The sequence below is a fragment of the Phalacrocorax aristotelis genome, chromosome 1 (assembly GCF_949628215.1).
Source record: "Phalacrocorax aristotelis chromosome 1, bGulAri2.1, whole genome shotgun sequence".
Lineage (NCBI taxonomy): Eukaryota > Metazoa > Chordata > Aves > Suliformes > Phalacrocoracidae > Phalacrocorax > Phalacrocorax aristotelis.
Window position 1 is genome coordinate 142,594,697 of NC_134276.1, and position 21,847 is coordinate 142,616,543.

General features: G+C 41.4%; 1 protein-coding gene across 5 annotated transcripts in view; it reads left to right on the top strand.

Moving 5' to 3' along the window:
• Positions 1-21,847, top strand: part of SCUBE1 (signal peptide, CUB domain and EGF like domain containing 1) — a 218,770-nt gene that overhangs the window by 155,969 nt on the left and 40,954 nt on the right. For all 5 annotated transcript variants that reach the window (XM_075112945.1, XM_075112937.1, XM_075112954.1 and 2 more), the window contains one exon: positions 4,389-4,511. In XM_075112945.1, coding sequence (XP_074969046.1) covers positions 4,389-4,511 — 123 coding nt within the window. The remainder of the gene's footprint in view (positions 1-4,388; positions 4,512-21,847) is intronic.

The window sequence follows — 21,847 nt, forward strand, 5'->3', positions numbered from 1 at the left end:
CTTATTTCATCTAGTCAAATTGTGGCTATGCAACTTATCACAAACATCTGAGTTTCTGTTACTTTATCTAAAGCTGAAAAGTTTCATTTAAAGCTGATTCCACTGCCTCCCTCATATTTTGACCTCATCAGAAAACTTAGGATATCATTCGTTTCAGAAATATTTTATTTTATTTATTCCTCCTTCATTCTTCTAAAATTATTACCCCCTCCATTCTTCTGAAATTAGCTTTTGAGTGTCCAAAAGAATATGGAGAGCTTTGCAACATAACTACAAAGAAAGGGCATTTTAAAAGGGGACTTGCATCTGAGTACCAAAACTGTGACTTATTAGCAAATGCAACAAGGCTCTAGAGTCTCATAAGCTGATCCAGAGAGTAATTGTGCTTGACCTCCCCACAGTATCTGTCTTGATGCCAGGCCTTTGTTTATGTGATTTTCTGCAAGCCTGGACTTACATTTAACAATGCATGTAGAGATGACAGCAAGTCACAGAAGCTGGAGTGGAATTTCTCCACTATTTGTGGACAGCAAGATGACCCAGGGTTTCATTTTGGGTCCAGACAGGCCCACAGCTTTTGTGATGGTGTTGCTGAGTTCCATCTCCAGACTAATATTTATGATTGGGTTTTTTCCCCAAAAATTACAACTTTTAAGAAGGTTTTCGCTCCTTTTGTGCAATTCATATGTTTGCTTTTGTTTGTTTTTAATTGTGGGGAAGGGGAATGAACCATTTTCAGGGCTAATGGGTGGTTTGAATGCTTAGTTGCCTGTTACATCATATCTTCACCTGACATTTTTGACTAGTAAATTTTAATGCTTCTGTGTTTTTTCACTGGTCTGTATTTTCCATTTCTGCATGTATTCCATTTGTCCTGGGCACATCAGTTGGTATTTGCAGCAGATCAGCAGCTTGTATGAGCAAGGTATAATTTAACAATATTGACTTACTGCATTAAGAGAAATCCTATGGGATTTCACTGCCCATCAGACCCCCTAGTCTGAAATGACCAGCACATTGTCTGAACAGTGATCATCAGGGCATTTTACATACAACCACCGTGGAGGAATAGAGTTCTTTATATACTTTTGCATTCCTGGAGATACAGGGAAGCAGAGCACTGTGGAAAGTTTGAGCCGTTCTTCTGCAACCTGTGTCATCAGTTGAAAAGGACCCACTTGAGAACTCTGTTTGAAGACACCAGGTTTATGACTCCTCTACAGACAGTCCCAATAATAGTATGGGGAGATTTGACTAAGTAATTTCAAAGCTGGTAAAGATACCATGATGGGTTCCCACTGTGTTTTCTTTCCCTACGTTGACAGGCAGACATGCATACTCTCTACAGGCACTTGACAAAGTTGGGTACCAGTCAGTTTAAAGATAAATGGGGCCTCACCTTCTCACACAGCGGAATCATTTATTTTCACATGGCTCATAACATGAATTATTTATAGCTATGGAAAGAAAAATAGTGGGGATATAGACTTGGTGCATTTTCTATGAACCAGTTAGACATGATACGATTGGACACTGCTCTCTTTCAAGTGAAATGCAGCAATGCACTGCTCTCCATAGAGTGAAATAATTTTTACATGCCTTGTCGGTCTCGCTATGGCCGTGGAAAGAAATACAGTGAAAGCAGAGACATTGGCACTGTTTGTGCTATTTAGAATGCTTTTGCAGCTAGCAATTTTGACCTCTGTTCTGTTTTGATGGTCCTAGTTTCAAAAGGCCACATCATGTTTTCCAGCTAGAAGAAATGAATAAATACTTTCCTTTCCTGTGGACTCTCCCAGGTTTTACCCAGATCCTGGTTCAGGATTGTTCCAAAGAATTGCTGGTGTAAAACTGATATGCTGCATTGTCAGTGGAATTACAATGATTAACAGCTTCACATCTACCCTCTGAGGCCAGGAGGGTTTCATTTTCATCCTTTATGGTTTTCAGAGACCCTGAAAAGAAAGTTAGTGAGACTGGAATTTGGAATTTAACATGTGAAATCCAGAGGCCATCGTTTAAAACATCAATCCTTACTTCAGAATGGTGTTTGACAGGCTGCAAGTAATTTCTGCTTCAAGCAGTCTCAGGCAGCAGAGTAGCCCAAAGGTCATGTTGTTCTTATCATGGGTAAACGAGATCTTCTTCATGATGGATGACTACTCTGTGTGCTTATGATGCATAAAATATTAGTAATATTAATTCATAATTGCATTTGTCTAACAGTTTTGTCAGGGCAAGCTAAACTATAGTTAGGTACACCTGTGCTGCGCAAAAGGAGGGGACTGTTGTAGTAAACCATCATAAGACCTGCAACATAGTCCCAGTTGCACATACTGGAGGTGGGGGGAATCAGAAATAGAAATGCCAGCCTGCGGGAATTGGGCAAAATCTTGTGTTTTCACTGCTGATCTTGACCTGTGCTGGTGACTGCAGCTGAAACCAAATGGGTTGCTGTCTCCAGTCTCATGGTATTATGCAGAGCAACCTTCAGTGTGTTCTCTACCAGATTTATCAGGTTGGGAGCCTAAGGTTATCTGTTCTTGGCTAGCCTAATCACCAAAACTGGGGGACCACTGACAACAAACACAACTCCGTTTCAGATCACTTTGAGGACTTTGTTACCTGCGACATCAAGATTTGAGCTGGCTTTGTGCAAAGCACTGGGGGTGTAATACCACCACAGCTGCTACCTACCTTTTTACCCTCATGCTTTTAATAGGACTGAATGCAAAAGCCACTCCTGCAGAACCAGACACAAAAGTAATAAGCAGTAGTATTAGTTCAGAGGGTCTCAAACCACATTTGCTTTCTCCTTGCCACAAATACAACTTTATAACAATAAACCTTTATAACAATATATGTTGTTCCTGCTTATTTGAGTAGTACATCCTCCGGAGCATATTTCTGTCAATGCCAGTACAGTAAAGTGCCATTTAGAAAAAAGGGCTGAATTTGCCTTTCAGCTATTAGAATTTCTAGATTTACGTCTTCACTCCTCTTGCTGATGTTTATATTTTACACGCAGAAATGTGGTAAGAGCCATACTACTCTCCCATGTCGGTAATCATACCTTTTTGAAAATGAATGAATGACATCCACTAAAAGACATCCTAAAATCAAATAATTTTTAAATGTGCCCTTCATTCACCAACATCGTGCTGTCTTTGATAAATTCCCATCTCCACATATTAGCTCTTTGGCACCTAGATTTGCATTTTGCAATATTTGCTTTTTAAATGGCCAGCTGTTACCTCAGAGTTTCAAAGCTGTTATAGCAAGAGGCTTTTCAATAGGAAACATCACTTTCCATTTGGTTTCCTGAAAGATCTCGTTTTCCCTTCCAGAAGTGGGCAGCCAAAGCTCTATGACATCTTATTTCTTCACTGTATGCATCCCTAAAAAGGGCTATTCTTTGGCACTACTCTTATCCTGAAAAAAAAAAAGTACTTTTTTTTCTTTTTCAAATAAACATGGATCCATAGTTTTATGAGTGGGGGAAGATGGAAAGATGCTCTGTATTTCAAATGAGGTTCTGTGACCTATTATATACTTATTGCACAAGTTTTTATGGTATGGAAAAGGGACTGGTCATTCCAGTTCTTCAATACCTTTGGGAGAAGTTATAAGGTGGAGGAAGTAGAATCACCAGTCTGAAATTCTGAACAAGGTCTTATCATGTTCATCAATGCACTTCGTAATCATTATTTAAAGTAAGAGCCATTGATCTTGTCCTTCATACATATGTGCTTATGTACTTATGTACTAGGTGCTCTGCCTTCAGAACAACTGAAGAAGCAACATTTTACATGCATTCACAGTTGCTCTTCTATTATACCAAATCAAAAAAGTTAGACACATGAAAATGGATGATCAAGTGACACTGTACACAATGGACAAGTTAGCGCATAATGTCTGAACAGATGTATCCCTACATGTGTTTATGTAGCAATATTGGAAGTGTTTTTTGGGAATGCAGATATTTTACTTTGTGTTTGTTGTTGTTTCAATTTTTCATATGTTCTTGGGTCTTGATAATTCTTATGTAAGGTAAGGGATTCACATCTCACACAGGCTTAAGTCTTCTGTCAGGCAGACCACCACATCTACAAAGAAGCTTCCCTGAATGTTCTTTAACATCAGAGTGCCTCAGCTTGGGTCATCTGGTGGTTCCTGTTCTGAAAGAAATACCTCTGTCTCCAGAACAACTCAGCCCATAGCTTTTTTGTAAGCCTTGCGAGAAAGGTTTGGGAAGGGATACACCTGACCAGCTTGATACCTAACAGGGACAGCAGCTGCCTTGGGGGTTTGAGTAAATTGCTACACTCCTGCCCTGAAGTACTGAATTGCTGTCGTGAACTAAATTTTTGCCCTTTCATTCTTTGCAGACATTGATGAGTGCTTGGTGAACAATGGTGGCTGTGACCATTTCTGCCGAAATACGGTTGGCAGCTTTGAGTGCAGCTGCCAGAAAGGCTATAAACTGCTCACAGATGAACGGACCTGCCAAGGTAATACTTCATTTATTTTACTCTTTGTATAACAAGGATGTTATTTTCCTTTTTTTTTTTTTTTGTAATTAAGTCATTTGTACTACAGGTTTTAATCATACTGTCATAGGAAGTAAAGTTAGAAAAGACCTACCAGATTCCCGTTTTCTGATGTGTGGTTAGAAGATTTTTGGAAATGCCTTGTTTCAATGTTTTTAGTTGTCCTGTTGAAGTGGGAAAATTCATGCTCTATAGTGGAATAGGCTCAGGCAAAGAGCCTTATGTTCAAATCCCCTAATATGCTATGATCTTAATGGGTTATCTTATTTACACCAGAGTCATTTAGAGTAACTTATTGGAACAGAGAATTTGCAACATTTAAACTGAAAAAAGAGTCTAATTTGTGAGCTCACCTTTGCCTGACAGAATCTATTTATGGAGGGATATCAGAGGTGTTTTGTAAAAATTCAAATTAAGTGTGTTTTATATTGTTTGCTGTGGCTGTCATGATTTATTATCTAAGTCATATGATGTTATATATTCTGTGACCAATTAAGTGCATAACCATTTCCAACTTAAGTACTAACCATGTACCTTTGGAGAAATGATACTTTAAGCATTTGAACTCTGTAGCTTTACTCTTTAAAAGCCTCCTGGAAAAGGCTAAAAAGATGAGCATGCATCAGTAGAGAGAGAAGGGGAATGAGGGTATATTCAATGAAAATTTTGTGCAGAAATTGTCTTTTTATTAATACGTAATTATTGGCATGGATTTTGAACACATAGAAGCTATGAAGTCCAAAACAGCATTAGTATTAGAGCTGCTTTGTTCATCAGCAAAAGAGAAACCAAGGTCTGAAGATACATATGTTATTCAAAAAATTTTCCATTGCATCTCATTGGTAATTCCATCACCTGAGAAGCCTACTCCACCCTGACTCTGTGATTAGACACAGAGGAGTCAGTGCAAGGTTGGTTTCAAGCTGGGACAGGATTGGAAGAGCTGAGAGTGGCGCAGTTAGTGCCACATGACTAGGCAGAAATAACATTCTAGGATCATGTCAGACAAGGGTAAGTTGTTAGGTTTTGAGGTACCTTCTAAAATTAGGGACAAAACATTAAGAAGAAATGTTCCCTTCATGATTTATTTAGAGATAGTTTCTGGTTCATCAGTTTCATGTGTTGTGACATGCTCTCATGGTATCAGTCGGAGGTTTCACCACTGAAGTCATTGTAATTACACCAGTGAAAATCTCAAAAGAACAGTCAAGCCCTGCATTCTTGTTAGGCAAGAGCTGGTGCAAAATTTGTTTGTTCATTATGCAAAGTCTTAGTAATAGGCTTTGAAAGCTACCTATAAATAATCAGATCTTTATCGTGATAATGAGAAACTAGAAGCAGCTCTGTAAATGTTGTTTAGCTGAGTTTTGTTTCTTCGTGTGCCTGGGCTACTGAATGACTGAGTCGCCGGTAACAGTACACAGCATGCAAGGAATGAAGCAGTAGCTGATCTCTTCTCCCGTGTGTGATCGTATGTGGAAACATAAACATGGTCTGGCCATCCTACTTTTTCCATTGCCAGGGAGCAAGGGCAGGCACTGTGATTGTCTCTACATGGTACTTTGACTGATTCGTCAACTGTAGCTTATCTGTTGCTGTAACAGATAGACTGGTGCAAGACCAGAGACTTTTTGGCCTGGAGAAGTTCTTCCAATCCCAGAAATGCTGGTTCTTCATACTGTAAAACAGCAAGGACAAAGTTATTTCCTGTTTGAAGTCTGAGGTATTTGGGCCTCAGAGACTGATTATAGCAAACATGGTATGATGCCTGCTTTCTGGAGGGAGCACTGTGATAATTTAGTTCCTGTCTGGTGCTTGAGGTGCTAATCGGTGACTCATGCAGTCAGTAGGCCTGCTAATAAAGTAAAAGGGAGGGAAAGTGAATACAGATCAAGAAATCACTGATGTATGAATCACCTGTACTTTGCTTCTTCCTCTGCAAAGAGAATGTAGCTAGTGGAAGTGGTTATAGTTATTAATGTCAGGTCTGTGGACAAATGTGGTTTGGGGTTGGTGACTGTGCTGCAATATAAATCATCCACAGGTTTTTTTGGTAACAGCCAGTCAACACTGACGATAGAACATTACTGAGAGATTCAGGGAAATTTATTTTGGGCATATTAGACTTTCCAATGTGTGAAATAGAAAAGTCTAATTTGTATTTATAAAAGATGCTGTTGTTCATGTTACATCTGTTGTTTTGATTCATAATAGAGTTTCTGTGGCTTACGATCTTGCTGTTAATGTTGCTTTTCTCCTCTGGTTTTCATTTTTAAAATAAAGATTTCTTTCAGTTATGAAACAACGTGTTTACCAAATACTCATTTAGGACCTCAGAAGTCTACATCATTTGGGGCTGAGTCCTATTTAGTTCAGATGGCCTCCCTAGTGTATAGGAAGTTCATCTCCAAGTGAGTTCATCACTAATATCAAGGAACAGATTCTGCTAACCTTAGGCAAAATGCCCATGGAAACAGCTGGTAAGCTTGCCCTTTTATGACCTGCAGAATCCCTGGATAAGTCTGTGACTGTATCTGATTCACAGGAAAGAATCAGTGAAGTACAAAGCCATGGAGATATAGTTCATGTTAGCAACATTTTTCAAACTGTTGAAAAATACAAGTAAGTAGTTGCTGCATAACTTTCTTCATATGATCATTAACTTCAGCACAAGGCAATTTTACATATTTCAATAATAAGGTTCCTTCATATTCCCTGTGAAATTCTGAGGTTGTCCCACCTCACCACATTTCCTTGATATTCTTTCACTGTAGACCTCAGAGGCGACGTTCAGATTGCAGGGAAATTGTATCAAAGTCTCAGGCTTTGTTCTGGTTGTTTGCAGAGCTCCCACCCTATCGTACCAAGTGCCTTACACACATTCATTCTCTCTGTGAAGGGGAAAGTATTTCTCAGTTTTTCAGGCAGGAAGGGTGAAGCCAAATATAGCAGTTTGCCTAAGATCACACATACGAATGCCTGGACAGCCTGGAGAATAAACCTCCAATTTTTGTGAATCTGCCCTCTGTGAATCTGCCCGTTACAAGAAATTTTTTTTCTCCTGTGTTTGTGCTCATACCCTGATCTGAAAATTCATCAGTTTGAAGGAACTCTGAAGCTTGCTGCTCGCTTGGTGCCACTAGCTAGCCACCCTGCACATAGAGTGCTTGTGTAAGCAGCCCTTGCGTTTGTAAAGGGCATTAAAATGTTCTGCATTTGTCTGTTTAGAGCTAAACCATTTTTAACGCTGGCTGCAAAGAAAACCATTGTCAATCACAGATTACTTCTGCTAGGGAGTGGTTCTCACGCTGTGGCTCCTTGTTAGACAAGGAGAATGTGGGGGTTTCCCTTCCTTTCCCCTCCCCTGCATTCCAGCCATTTAAAAGGAAACTTATTTGTAACCCAGAAGGTAAAGAATCCACATTACCCTGCCAGTGATATTGTGGAGACTGATACTGCTTTCCCAGAGTCTCTGTTTTCACGTAAACTTAAAAATAGATTTTTTTTATTCCTTTGACGGTGAAATCACTGTATGACAATACCAAACCCATCTATTGTGTATCATTTTAAACAGATCCCTTAAGTCTAAGGTATTGTAAATTCTTTGATACAGGAAGAAACGGTTGGATCTGTTTGGATAAACCTAGCAAAAGAGGCCTGCATCTCCTTTGAGCATATAATATGAATAACATAGCTATATTTATAGCAAGGAGAGTTTGTGTTTTTAACCTTTGTAGTAATTAACGGCAGGACAACAACTCAGATTAGTTTTAGAACCACATCAGCAACAAAACAGCAAGCAAGACTGTTTAAAGCTGCAATGAATGTGTGTAAGCGCAGACATAATTACCTTAATCCTCAGCCAATATGAGTTTTAAAGCCAGTTAACTTAATTGCTTATTCAGTTTCTGTTTGTTGTGCAGTGATCTTGAAAAAAATTCAACAATAAGCACTCTCTCTGCTCCACTCAAGTTCAAGCTTCATTAAGCACCCAGAAAAATGTGTGAAATTCTATCATAAATAATTTTCTCTTCCTGCTGTAGAAATTGCCTTTTGCAAAGCAAGACAAGGAAAGACAGCACACACATTTGTCGTAACTCTCTCCAGGGAGTCGTAGAGTTGGAAAGATGAGTTACATTCAGAAAAAGATTACCTCTAGTGGGAACATCCAGTGATCAACAAGTAATACTTCGGCCTGCTAAATCTACACTGTCTCCTTCTGCCCCATTCCACCTCTGTCCAAAATAGAGCCAAATCCTCCTAAGCTGAGGAATTTAAACTTTTACGGGGCAGTTCAAGGAATTTGCATAATTCTGGTCCACTTACAGCCTCCAAAGACCGCTTAAGTGGGGCTTGACGATTGCTGGATCTCACAGACATGAAGTTCAGCCATAATGAAGTCTGCCCAAGTAGCCTTTTCACCAACCATTTGAATTGATAGAGCCACTGTAAAAGAGATAATTGTCCCCCAGGCATACCTCTGGGGCATGTGGAATACCTGCATGGGCTGTCTGGCATTTTCAGGGCTTATTTAAGGCTATGTGTTCAGACACAGTAGGTGGCAGCATCTTCTATTTGCATGGATGTATTGCCTGTTTGACTATTGGTTATTCTTTACTACCTACCTACCAGGTTTTGAATGAATGCGATTGACTCTTTTGTAACTAGGCACTGGAACACAGGGCCTCATAGTCTGCTGTTGGTCATGCTGGTGTCTGTCCAAAGGAAATTCAGTGATTCAGGTTTATACAACAGGAAATCCCAATCAGAATTTGCCCCCTAGCTTCATGATACATTGAATTTTCCCTCTAGTGATTTTCTGTGGGCACATTTTGCTAGGAGTTTCCAAGCATAACTGATTTGAGGTTGTTTTTTCCTCTCATTAAAAGAAAAAGACATGAGCATTTCCACTATCCTATTTCTATATTTGGACTTTTCTTTCTCTCTTTTAAAACAACTGTGTTTCTTCTATGCCCCACTGTAACCCCGCTTCCTCTGTTTTCAGCTTCTCTTCCAGACAAGTGTTCCTCAAAAACTTGATGCTTATGGAGTGGAGCAACTGGAAGTAATGGGTAGAGCCAAGGATACTGTGAGCAGATATTGAGGCAATTTTCTTAGTAACTCTGCCAGCATATGGTAATGCTCACCTGCAAAACACCTCAAATCTTGTCCAGCTCTGTTTTTTTGTTTCTCAGGTTGTCTCTGAACAGACTTGATAAGTATAGCAAGTTTTGTGATAGCTTTCTGATGTGTTACAGGATATACCTCCCAACTCTCGTCATCCACAACTGGTTTTTACTTATGATCTGAAATAAGGTTGGAACCCAGCCTCGGACCTTCTGTGTTAACACACTGCACCACAGAACCATAATCCATGCAATCCTAAAATATTACTGTTAAATGAGAGACTGACATTTCGTTACTGCCAAATAGGTCTTCATTCCAGAGAGCTTGATGTGATTAGACCTAGCTGACCCTGTGATCGATCTGTTGGTAGAGGGATGCTTTACACAGAGCTCCCAATGCATAATTGTTAGGAGAAGCCTTCTTTCATTCCAGAATGAGAAAAAAGAAAAATAGGACCTTGGAAAATATAGTAACTGTCTTATGATCCAGGGACCCTACAGGCCTGGTCTTGGAACATCATCATATTAACTGGGTATGTAATCCCCTCTCATAACATCCACGTTTTTACTTACTTGTACAAAATATGCACTATTAGCTTTCCAAGGCCAAGATCTGAATCTCCCAGCACGGTATCTCCATTTTGAAAATGGGTATGAAATGAGGGATTAATCATACAGGGAAGGACAGATAGAAAGTGTTTGTGGGAATTATTTTTGGCCTAAAGAAGCCCACAAAGATTAACTACAAAGATCTCACTATACTCTTCTGTATGGAACCATTGATGATAAATATGGCTGTACAGGACCAGTTTACTCCCAAATGAATCAGTGCATCCACACAGGCAGCACTGAATCCACCAGACATCTTTGATATAGAGTGACCAAATTGAAAAATAAAAAAGGGGCCAAAGAGGTTTGCACCCTTGGGTTACATAGCAGTGACATGCCACCCACATTTGATCCTGTAACCCAGTAAAGCAACTGGCCTTGTGCCAGTCACATAACCTGTTGAAGGTCTCAGGCTGAGGATACACCCCTTGTATTGACTTATATAGGACACAGTCACACAGATTACTTAGCTAAATGCATGGGTAGAGGTCAGGGCTGGAGCATCTGTCCCTCTCTATCTCTCATTGCACTGTGAAAACAGAGGACTGTGTCCCAGTGTCCTGTGTCCCAGTTTTTAAATCCTGAGGAAATTCCTTGGAATAGCAGGACAGGGGAATTTTACGTCATGATTCTCCCAGCCAAGCCAAGCTATCTTTTTACCTTACTGCTACTCCCCCAACTCTTCTTGCTCTGAGTTATAGATGAGTATACCCTAGTACAGTCCCAGAGGCAGTGAGAAATATTTAATGGGTACAGCTGCACCATACAGCAGTAAAGAGCTGATTAAACCTGTCAGCTAATCCCTATCAGTGCTAGAACTAATGTTTCATGCAAGTTAGTTTAAAAGACAATGGGTGAGGCCCAGACCCCTCAGATTCAATGCATCAGCATTATGGTTTGGCCAACTTTCCAGTGAAAAATATTGGAAAGTTTTGTTGTTGGTCCACCTCCTTTCTTTCCTTTTCTCCTTCATTAAATAAATAAAAGAAGCAAATGTTCAATAAAAGAACATTATTTAGCCTTCCCCTTCTTTCTGGAGTGGCAGTAACATACAGCTTCACAGCCAGGTGAGACAGTAAAAAGAGAACACCAGCAGAAATTTTACTGCTTGGTGTGGGGCTTTTTCTTAATATTTAATTACATTTTTACCTGAGCCCACACATCCTCTCACTGAGGTTTTACCCTCCTGGTCAGGACTGAACTGTAACAGGTGGAGAGCGTTACCAAGCTATGAGGGTGCTGCTGCTGGTGTCCTTGTGAGGGAGGTAGCAGTGGGGACCCGAGAGAGCGTTTCCTCTCTGGGGTAAGGACCAAGCAGGCTTACAAGTCCCCTCGCTGACTTCTGCCTGAGTTTGCATGTGCATTTCCTGTAAGTCTGAGGTCTTTAGCAGTCAGAGAAAATATCCAGGGCTTCATTTTGCTCTCACTTATACCAGGGAGAAGGCTACTGTACTCAGCAGAGTTACACTGTGCTATCACACTGAAGGAACCGTATTCTCTTACACCACTTGAACGGGGTGAGTCAGTGCCAGTGCAGGGGTCATTAATGACAGAGAGAGGTATGAGAGGACTCAAGCCATTCACTTATCAACTCATTTGTGTGATACACATGAAGGAGAGTGGTTTTGCCTTGATGCACACAGACACTTGTCCACATCAGATAGGCGTGCTGTAAGATATAAAATACATTGACTTGATATAGGCTGATTTTCAGCCAGTCCAGCTGAGTGTGGCCCAGTGTGGACGCTTGGTATATAGACAACAGTGCTGGTTCAGCTGCCAGTGTAGATCAGGAACCAGTGAGAATCAGTAGTGCACTGGAGAGGATACTGGGAGCTGCTTCTGGAAATCAGATTCACTCAGAGAAAGAAAATTCAAGATTATTTCCCTGTCACTGATGATGTTCATTCCCTATGCAGATTTTCTCTAAGGCATTCTGTGTCACTGAGCCTTACAAAAATATCTTGCTTGTGACAAGCACCATATTGCTTCTAGCATCAGATTAAAAAAATACTCCACTGGGAAGCAACATGTTACACTGTCAATAAAAGAAATACTTCTCGAACACTTTCTGTTACACATGGTGCTTACTCTTAGTGTCAGTGAGATTGTGAATAGTGGTAGTCTGCCTCTGTGAGAAAAAAAAGGCTTGCAAGATCATACCCAGAAACAATAAATGCCCCAGGCACGAAGTAAAAACAGCTCTAGCCAGTACAAGTTTGTTTGCCAAGTGATAGTATCTCCCATGTTGGTTGTAGCAATTAAGTCTGCTGAAACATGAAAACAAACACATCCCCCCCACCTCCAGTTCCTCTCTCTGCAGCACAGTGTTATCATAAGTTAAAGGTGAATTTTCTTTGGTTGCTGCTCCTTGAAAGGAGTATTAAACCTCACAATCTAGGCTTTAAATCAATTTCTAATGGGATAAGACCTAATGTGGGGAGGGCAGATTATTCTACCTCTATTTTCCCATGAAGCTTCTGCCACAGGCTACTGTTGGAAGTAAGATACTAGATTAGTTTGACCTCAGGTCTCATTCAGTATGGTGGCTCTTATGTTCCTGTGTTAAACTCTATAAAGTATACTGCTATCAGATTGCTTTTTACAGCTCTGTCTGGCCCCCCTCCCCTTGATGATGTGTGTGGGAAGCCAAGCAAAACGTTCCATTAGTGTTTAGAAAGAGAATTTGAGATATATTTTTCAGTTGATGCTGTAGGATTTATTATGTGTATAGTGCAGAAATGATTTTACTGGACTAGAATCATGTTATGTATTAATGAATTACCAGGATATGAGTCAGCCTTGGAATAGTTTGAGCAGGAAGGTAGCATTCTTCCACAAACAATAATCTGTTGATAAATAGTGCTGAAAGCTGTAATTCAATAGGAATTGTTCTTAAAGAGAACCGGAGAAAGACTATATATATATATATATTCTCTACTATTGCAGTGGTGCACATTGAGATAATGCCATATTACTGCATTCAATCATTTAATCACCTCGATTAAGGTCAGATATCCTTTACACTAAGTGCTATACAGAATTGCAATAAAATAACAACCGTATCCCAAATGTTGAGAAGAGTTTCATTTTTCTGTGCTTGCATCTACCCTTCTGGGCCTTTTAAAATTGCCCTGTTTTGTTTATTTTGTTCTAGTGAGAATAAAAGACTAACCTATTGCAGCAAAGGGGTGTGATTTTCTTCCAGTAGCCATTTTATGAACTGCTACTACTTGTTTTGATAACTCAGAGATGAGGCCTTAGTTAGGACAGGTGAAATGAAAACAAAAACCTAAGCTCAAATCCTAGGAGGCGGTGGAATAGAGGAGCGTCTTCTGGGGTTTTGCTGGGTGGAGTTTTTTTGATGCATATTTCTATATTTCTATTAGGGCTTTGGAGGGATGCCTGCCATTTCTTGACTCCACGGAGTCCAGCCTTTCTGAGCAGAGATTTTAAACAAGCCTTTAAAGCAGAGCCAGAGAACAGCAATTCTTGTGTATATTCAGTGGTCACTGACTTCAGCAAGAGCTTGAAGTAAGCTGGGAATGCAGTCAGGGAGGTGAAGTGCTGCATTTGAGTTTTCAGCTGAAAACTGAAACTGTGTTGTTGTATTTGCTCTTTCAGCACCATCAAATAACACTAGGCACGTTTTCACCCAGACTAGTCCCTTGTTCCTTCAAGAAGTCTCACTAGCAGCTCCTACTAAAGGGTGATGGAGACAAACACCCTTAACAGAGAGAACAGTTTCCTCTCTGCAGAAATAAGTCTGAAAACCAAATGTATTGCAGGACAGAGGGAATATTCCTTGCTGATACAGGGAGGGTAAAGCCTTTTTTATGTTGTCTCATCAGGCTGTTAAGCTGCTCTTACAGAGCTGCTGTGTAAATAGTGGCTTGAGCAGAGTGCAGACTACTAAACATGTTTATGTTTGTAGGAAACAAATAAACCTGCCTGAAGTTTCTTTTAATGCACTTCTACTCTTGATATATGGCTTCTCCTACCCCAAGCACTTGAAGTAGTAGTGCAGTTTATTGCCATAATAGCAGTATATAACTCAACTTGCCTTTGCCTTGGAAATGATTGCTTTTGGAAAAGGATACATGTTTGCTTATAAAATCTTTGCAATGTTTTAATGAAAGTACTTTGTTTTCTTGAAAAATGTTGGGAAAGTATTGACTTTAATTGCGTTTTAGATTGTCCTGGCAAAACAATGGTAAGAGGATAAACGTAATAGGAGCCAAAGCCAATTGCCTCCTACTGGGTTCCTCAGATTAATAGGGGAGCCTGATCACAACAAAGGCCTCATGTAATGGAGATGGTTGGGAGGGGTGAGAAAGAGCTAGGACTGGTAAGCATAGACCCAAGAGCAAGGGTAATGTCTGGGAAGTCTACAGACAGTCTAAGCATTGACACAACTACAGTCTCCAATTTCAAGATCTTCATCACACAGAAACTTAGCCTTTTGCCTTTCTTGTCTCTATATCTCTTTCTTCCATCTTGTACCCCAGCAGATTCAGCCGTCAAAGCTTGGAGGCCCTTGTGTTGCCACTAAGCGATTGTGTCTAATTGTCACATATAGAAATACCCGTACAAGCAAGTTGGCTCAAGAGGATCTTTATTTTCACACCATGAATAATTCTGTTTCAAAACCTTGTGTCCAACACAATCTGTACATAATGTGGGAAGCAAATAAAGGGAATGTCAGAGACGCATTGGGGATGGTGTTCCCCACATCTGCAGAGCAATGAATTTGTTAGCACACGTGTGCTCCTTTCACGTAGCAATGAAGATGTGGTTGCACAGACTGATCACTGAAGTACTCATGCAGGGCACTGAGAAAAGCTGACATCCGAGAGCTATACATCCTGATGCCCACAGTGCTACAACTTTGTTGGTGCTAGCATACATAACAGATTTGACTTATCACAAATACCGCCAACAGTAGTTGCACTTTCATTCTTCGGGCTAAGCATTTGGAGGTACTGTTTTAAGTCAGGCTCGTTTATCACAGCCGTGTTGACGTTTCTCTGATTTGCCATCACTGAAAAGTTGCAAATGTACTTAGACTTCCTTTGGCACATGGCCTTTCACCAAGCAGTTCCAGCCCTTCCTGATCCAATAGTGGGTAGATTTTGTAGGCCTTGGGAAAAAACTTTGATCTGACAAAGTGCTTAACTCAACTAATTTTCTATTGGTTTTAAAAGTAATAGGTTCTAAAAATGAACAATACTGTTAAATGTACTTATGCATTTTTTATACTATTATCTTTGGTTGTATTTAGAAGATCATGGTGCTTTACTCAGGTTCAGATCCCCATAGTGCATTTTTAAATCTTTTAAAAATCCTCTAGAAGTCCTTTTAAAAATTGTTATTGACAAGGATAACAGTAAGGAGAAAAAGTAATATGAGAGCATGACCTTATAGTAAGGCTAAGTGTGACAAGCTTGATAGCAAAAACCAGTAATGACTTGAAATCTTCCTTTCCAAATGCCTTTATAGAACACCTCCCTTGGCTCCCTTCATATCTGTGACCTTGGGCAGACTTACTAATTTTATACCATTGCGTCTAGTTTTTACTAAGTTTTTTTCATGGTCCATAAGAGACCCAGCAAACTTTCTTACCTGCAAAAACAATTCCATTATTTTTTTAACTTCTCTATCTGAAAGTATCTACAAAGCTGTCTCTGCTGATTGGTGCATCTCTCTGCAAACCCTCTGGGGAGACTCCCAGAGCTGAGGGTTCTGCCTTCTCTGCCCCCTTTCCCTACCTGAGGGCATTGTGAATCCCTCAGTTTCTTCTCTTGGAGTACATAAATACTGAATCTGAGGGTGCCATGGGGGAGTCTGTACAGAGGGGTTGTACAGGGGGTGCCATGTGGCCAGATGTATAGGCATCTTGGAGTGCAGGCTCACAGGAGGTGATCCATCCTCAGCTGCAGCACATACCTGTGGCCTCTCTCCAGCTCCAGAAGCTCACACATCTGGTGCAACACCAGGTTGTCTAAGGTTATCTGCGTTGTGGTTTAACCCAGCAGGCAGCTAAACACCGCACAGCCACTCACTCACTCTCCCACTCCAGTGGGATGGGGAGAGAATCGGAAAAAAGGTAAAACTCATGGGTTGAGATAAAGACAGTTTAATAGGACAGAAGAGGAAGGAGAAATAATAATAATGATAAAAGAATATGTATATTGCATAATGCAATTGCTCACCGCCCGTTGCCAAATGCCCAGCCACTTCCCAAGCAGCTGCTGCGCCCCCCAGTCAACTCCCCCCAGGTTTTTGTTCAGTGTGAAATCATATGGTATGGGGTATCCCTTTGGACAGTTGGGGTTGGCTGTCCTGGCTGTTCCCCCTCCCAGCATTTTGTGCCGCTAGCAGAGCATGGGAAGCTGAAAAAGTCATTGACGAGTGGAAGCACTACTTAGCAACAACTGAAACATCAGTGGGTTACCAACATTATTCTCATCCTAAATCCAAATTACAGCACGATACTAGGAAGGAAATCAACTCTATCCCAGCTGAAACCAGGACAATCTGTCAAGTGATTTCACAAATGGGGAGAAGCCATGGCAGGGTTAGTTGAAATATTGGAAGCACAAAGCCAATTTATCCCCTACAAATGAAAGGGAAGTAAGCGGAGCAAGAGGCCCCCATGGCTCAACCATGACCTCCTGGGTCTACTCAGATCCAAAAGGGAAGCATACCAGAGATGGAGAAGTGGAGGATTATCCGTCGAGAGCTACAAGGGCATTGCCAGAGCTTTTCCCAGTCACATGATTGGGAAAAGCCAACATGGCTTCACTATAGGCAGATCGTGCTTGACAAACCTGGTGGCCTTCTATGACAAAGTGACTTGCCTGGTTCACATGGGGCGGGCAGTAGACATTATCTACCTGGACTTCTCCAAGGCCTTTGACATGGTTCCCCACAGTCTCCTCCTGGAGAAATTAATGTGTTACGGCCTAGACAAGTGGTCTGTGCAGTGGGTGGGGAACTGGCTGACAGGCCGCACCCAAAGGGTGGTGGTAAATAGCTCCTTTTCCAAGTGGCAACCTGTGACAAGTGGAGTCCCCCAGGGATCGATATCGGGCCCAATGTTATTCAACATCTTTATAAGTGATCTGGATAACGGCATCAAGTGTAGCCTGATGAAGTTTGCAGATGACACCAAGCTGAGTGGGGAAGTAGACACTTCAGAAGGGAGAGCTGCTCTGCAGGGAGATCTGGATAGGCTGGAGGAGTGGGCCAGCAAGAACCTTATGAAGTTCAACAAGGAGAAGTGTAAGATCATGCACCTGGGAAAACGTAATCCAGGAGTGCAGCACAAACTGGGATCCACCTGGCTGGAGAGCAGCTCTGTGGAAAGGGACCTGGGGGTCCTGGTGGACAGAAAGCTCAGCATGAGCAAACAGTGTGCTGCTGCGTCCAAGAAGGCTAACAGGATGCTGGGTTGCATCAAAAAGGGCATCGCCAGCGGAGGTAAAGAAGTCATTATCCCACTCTACTCAGTGCTTCTCAGGCCACACCTGGAGTACCGTGTACAGTTCTGGTCCCCGCTATACAAAAAGGATGTGGACCGGCTGGAAGGGGTCCAGAGAAGGGTGACCAAGATGATCAAAGGACTGGGAAGCTGCCATATGAGGACAGGCTGGGAGAGCTGGGTTTGTTCAGTCTTGAGAAAAGGAGGCTCAGAGGGGATCTCATCACCGTGTACCAGTACTTAAGGGGGAGCTACAAAGAAGATGGAGACTCCCTTTTTACAAGGAGTCACATGGAGAGGACAAGGGGGAATGGACACAAGTTGCTTTTGGGGAGATTCTGATTGGACACGAGAGGAAAATTTTTCACACTGAGGACAGTCAACTATTGGAATAATGTCCCCAGGGAAGTGGTTGACTCGGCCATGTTGGACACCTTCAAGAGTCACCTGGACAGGGTGCTGGGCCATCTTGTTTAGACTCTGCTCTTCCTAGAAAGGTTGGACTAGATGATCCCTGAGGTCCCTTCCAACCTGTGATTCTGTGAAATATGGTCAGAGGCATCGGGGAGCATTAGGCTAGGGAGAGTTCTGGATGTGTTTCCTTATGTGGGTGATGGAGTGAAATGTCTGCACAGAAGATACAAGCTTACCCCAGATATGAAATGTACTGCTGCCTGCCACTCAGAAAGCCTGAGGACCCAGCACTGTTTTTTTCATTCGTCTCTCTGCTGACCAAATTCACAATTGCTGAGCAGTTCACCTCAGCAGAAGAAAAGGAGGAAGAGGGAAGCTTGGCTTGGTACTTTTGAGGCTGGGCACCTTCTCCTCCTCAGCAGTCCCATGGGCAAAAGCTGGCATGACTGTTCTCCAGCTCTCCTTGCAGTACCAAGGTTTAGCAACTAGTTTTGGACACCATGTTTAAAATACTAGAAGTTATTATTGCCAGAAAGGGAATTTATCAGGTAATCCTCTACCTTTATTATTTTTTTTAGTTTGGTGCTGCTTACAAAAAAAGAAGGTGGTGGGGTCCTTCATAATGCTGCAGGGAAAAATGTTGGAAACCTTTTTCTTTGCTCAACAGCAGAGAAATAATAATGTAATAATAATGGTGGTGATGATGATGATGATGTATTTCATTACAGAAATGTAAAAAACCTTCATCCAAATCCCACCAACTTCAGTCAAAGATACCCCCAAAGACCCCAAAGTTAGCTGCCAATTTTTGCCTGGCTGAAATTGCCAAATTCTGTAGTTTCCATACAAAACCATAAATCTTCCTATCCCCTCAGGCAAAGCTTTGGTGATCCAAAAGCAAGCAAATAGTTCCATGGCTGATGGATGAGGCAGAACAAAACCGTACTCACTGACTGGGAGCAGAACTGGCTCTGCAGTGCTGACAGGAAGAGAAATGTGTGGTGGTCAGTTGACTTGGCACATGCGTTAAGGGGAACACATAGGGAATAGGTATTTACTGCATTAAGATGTCATTCTGCAGCCCCATTTCTGCAGACTTTGAGGAAGCCCTAAGGGAAGCTTGTGGAAGAGAATGAGCTTGCGGCCTCTGTGTGGAAGAAAATTAAATAGGGAAATTTTGAAAGAAACTGAAAAGAGAAGGGAAAATTAATTTGTTGGTACATGAGATCACATAAAACTCCCTTGGAAGAGTTCCTAAAGAAAGGATTGTATTTACTCTGGAGAGGGAGCAAACAGTTTAGGCCTACAATTTTATTGCCAAGTCTCATTTTTTAACCTGCTTTCCTTCTGTTTTCAAATCCCAGAGATAGCGCGGTGGTTCCCAGAAAGTGCAACTGGTCTCTTTTGATAAGGTCTGATAGCAAAGATAAAGAAAATGAGCTGCCATTTCCTTTTAAGGACTCTCCCAAATGTATTGTCTTCTTCTTCCCCACGGCAGTTCCCTTTGCTGTAACTTCTAGGTAAACAATAGGAAACCAGTTGCCTCTGATGTTAATGAGGGTGATGAGTTTGCTGGGTTAAGAGTTGTCCCCCTGGTGCATAGCATCAAAGAAGGACCTGACTACTGCCGTTCCTCTAACCATTGAACGGGCCAATGAAAGATTACTGTCTTCTGAACTGAGCTGCTCCAGTGATAGGAATTAATAGAGGCAGCAAGCCAGCCCAAGGGAACTGCTTAGCTGGAATTCTGCTTTCCTGTGTGTAACCTCAGACCCAACAGATTTATATGAGAAATATATCAAGAGGTACCTGCTGATTCCTGGAAGGGTCAGGTATGCATTACACTGTTCTAAGAGACATTACTTACCCTTTACCAAATTTAGCAATTAAAAAGGATCACAACAATTTGAACTCTAAAAATTAAACTGATGGAGAAGACAGAGATCAGTCCAGGAAAACACCTAGACAATCCTTTCTGGAACAGAGATGCTTTTGGAGGTTACCAAACAAAATGCTAGAGGCTGCTTAAGTGCAGGAGAGCTGACTAAATAAATATGGTCATCTTGCTGGCATTAAGTATACTCATTCTATCAAAATAAACATCCAGTTTCTATCCACACTGCTAGGGCTTGGAAGACTTCATTCAACTTTGGACATGTAGCAGAAGTGTGAGAATACACAGAGAAAGGAGAAATCAGTGACGCCCAGATATTCCTCAGAGCAAAATAAGAGTATCTAAAATCATCAGACCATAATGATAAACAACAGAGACAGCTGTGGCTCCCTAAACTGCACTTGCACCAGAGCTATAGATTTTTAATACTGCATTTAGTACTGTAGGAAGACAGAGAATGACACAGCCTCTCTTAAGGTTGATGAGCAGTTTGACAGTCTCAGGAACAGAGATATTGGTTTATTGAAGTTACTACAGGTCAGCTAGGCTGGGAGGAAGATGAAGACAAGCTGTTTTCAGGATCTCAATATACTGAATAAAAACATACAGACATAAAAGGATACAGAGGCTGTGAGGCAGAACTAGGTAGATGATAACAGTAGTGGTCCTTCGTACAACTATGGATTGGAAGGGATAGGTTTCCCACTCTGGCTTTTGCATACCATGCTGAATTAAACAAGTGGAAACTGTGGCCTAGTTGCGTCTTCCAGAGCATTTGGCTGCTTGGCAGAGCTCTTCTTGCTTAGCCAGCCTGGAAGAGCCTGTGGGCTCAAGGTCCATGGAGACCCTACTGCTGTGCCAAGTAGCTTGCAAGAAAGCAACCACTTCAGTGTGTTGAACCCAGAGGAAGGAATGTGTTGTAGTTACTGAAGTCCATGTTAAGCCACTGCTGTGCTAGAAAGTGTTGCCTTCTTGGGCAGCAAGTACCTTCTGTTGGCTGCAGAGCAGAAGCGAAACTGAGCCCAAATTCTTCTAGCAGTAATGTGACTGGAGGCACATCTGCATGACCCTGGTGCCACTGCAGGTCTCACTGATTTCCGTGGTTCCCATGTGGACCAAGTCATGAACCTGCTTGTGGCATTACTGCGTTAACCTGTTGCTAAAGATCACAGACATACTCTTTGGTATGAGTGAATCAAGGGTACAATTAAATGCTTTTTCTGGTCCAGGGAAAGTAGATTAGCTCTAATTCACTACAAGCAAATTTCTGTTCCTGAACTGAACCATGACAGCATGTTTAAATAATGCATGGAACAGTGGTCTTACCTGTGTTACAGCTAGTAGGAACCAAAGATTCTGCAGAATTTGCCACTGACTGCTACTGTGTGCCTACCCCCGAAGCTGAGTAATAGCCATTTCATTTTGTACTGCTAAATCCTTGAAATACCTCCTCTGTGGGTTGCTTACATAAGTCACAGGTTTCTAATTATTTATTGCCTCTGTCTTGAGTACATTTTGCAGGTTTCTTTTGCAGTTTATATACATTTATTTGTTTTACTACCACTTTGCATTCTAAGAACAAATCATCTCTAATAAAAAGCACATTTCCCTGCGAGCAGAACCAATTTCCTTTAGAAGTCTTTCATTCCCTGATTAGTGTGTAACATTTGGTCTTCACTAATCACATAGTTAACTGTGAGCAATAAAGTTCTTGAATAAATACATGCTCTGGTCCAAGTGAACGTTAGTCCTAACAGACAGTTTCCCACTT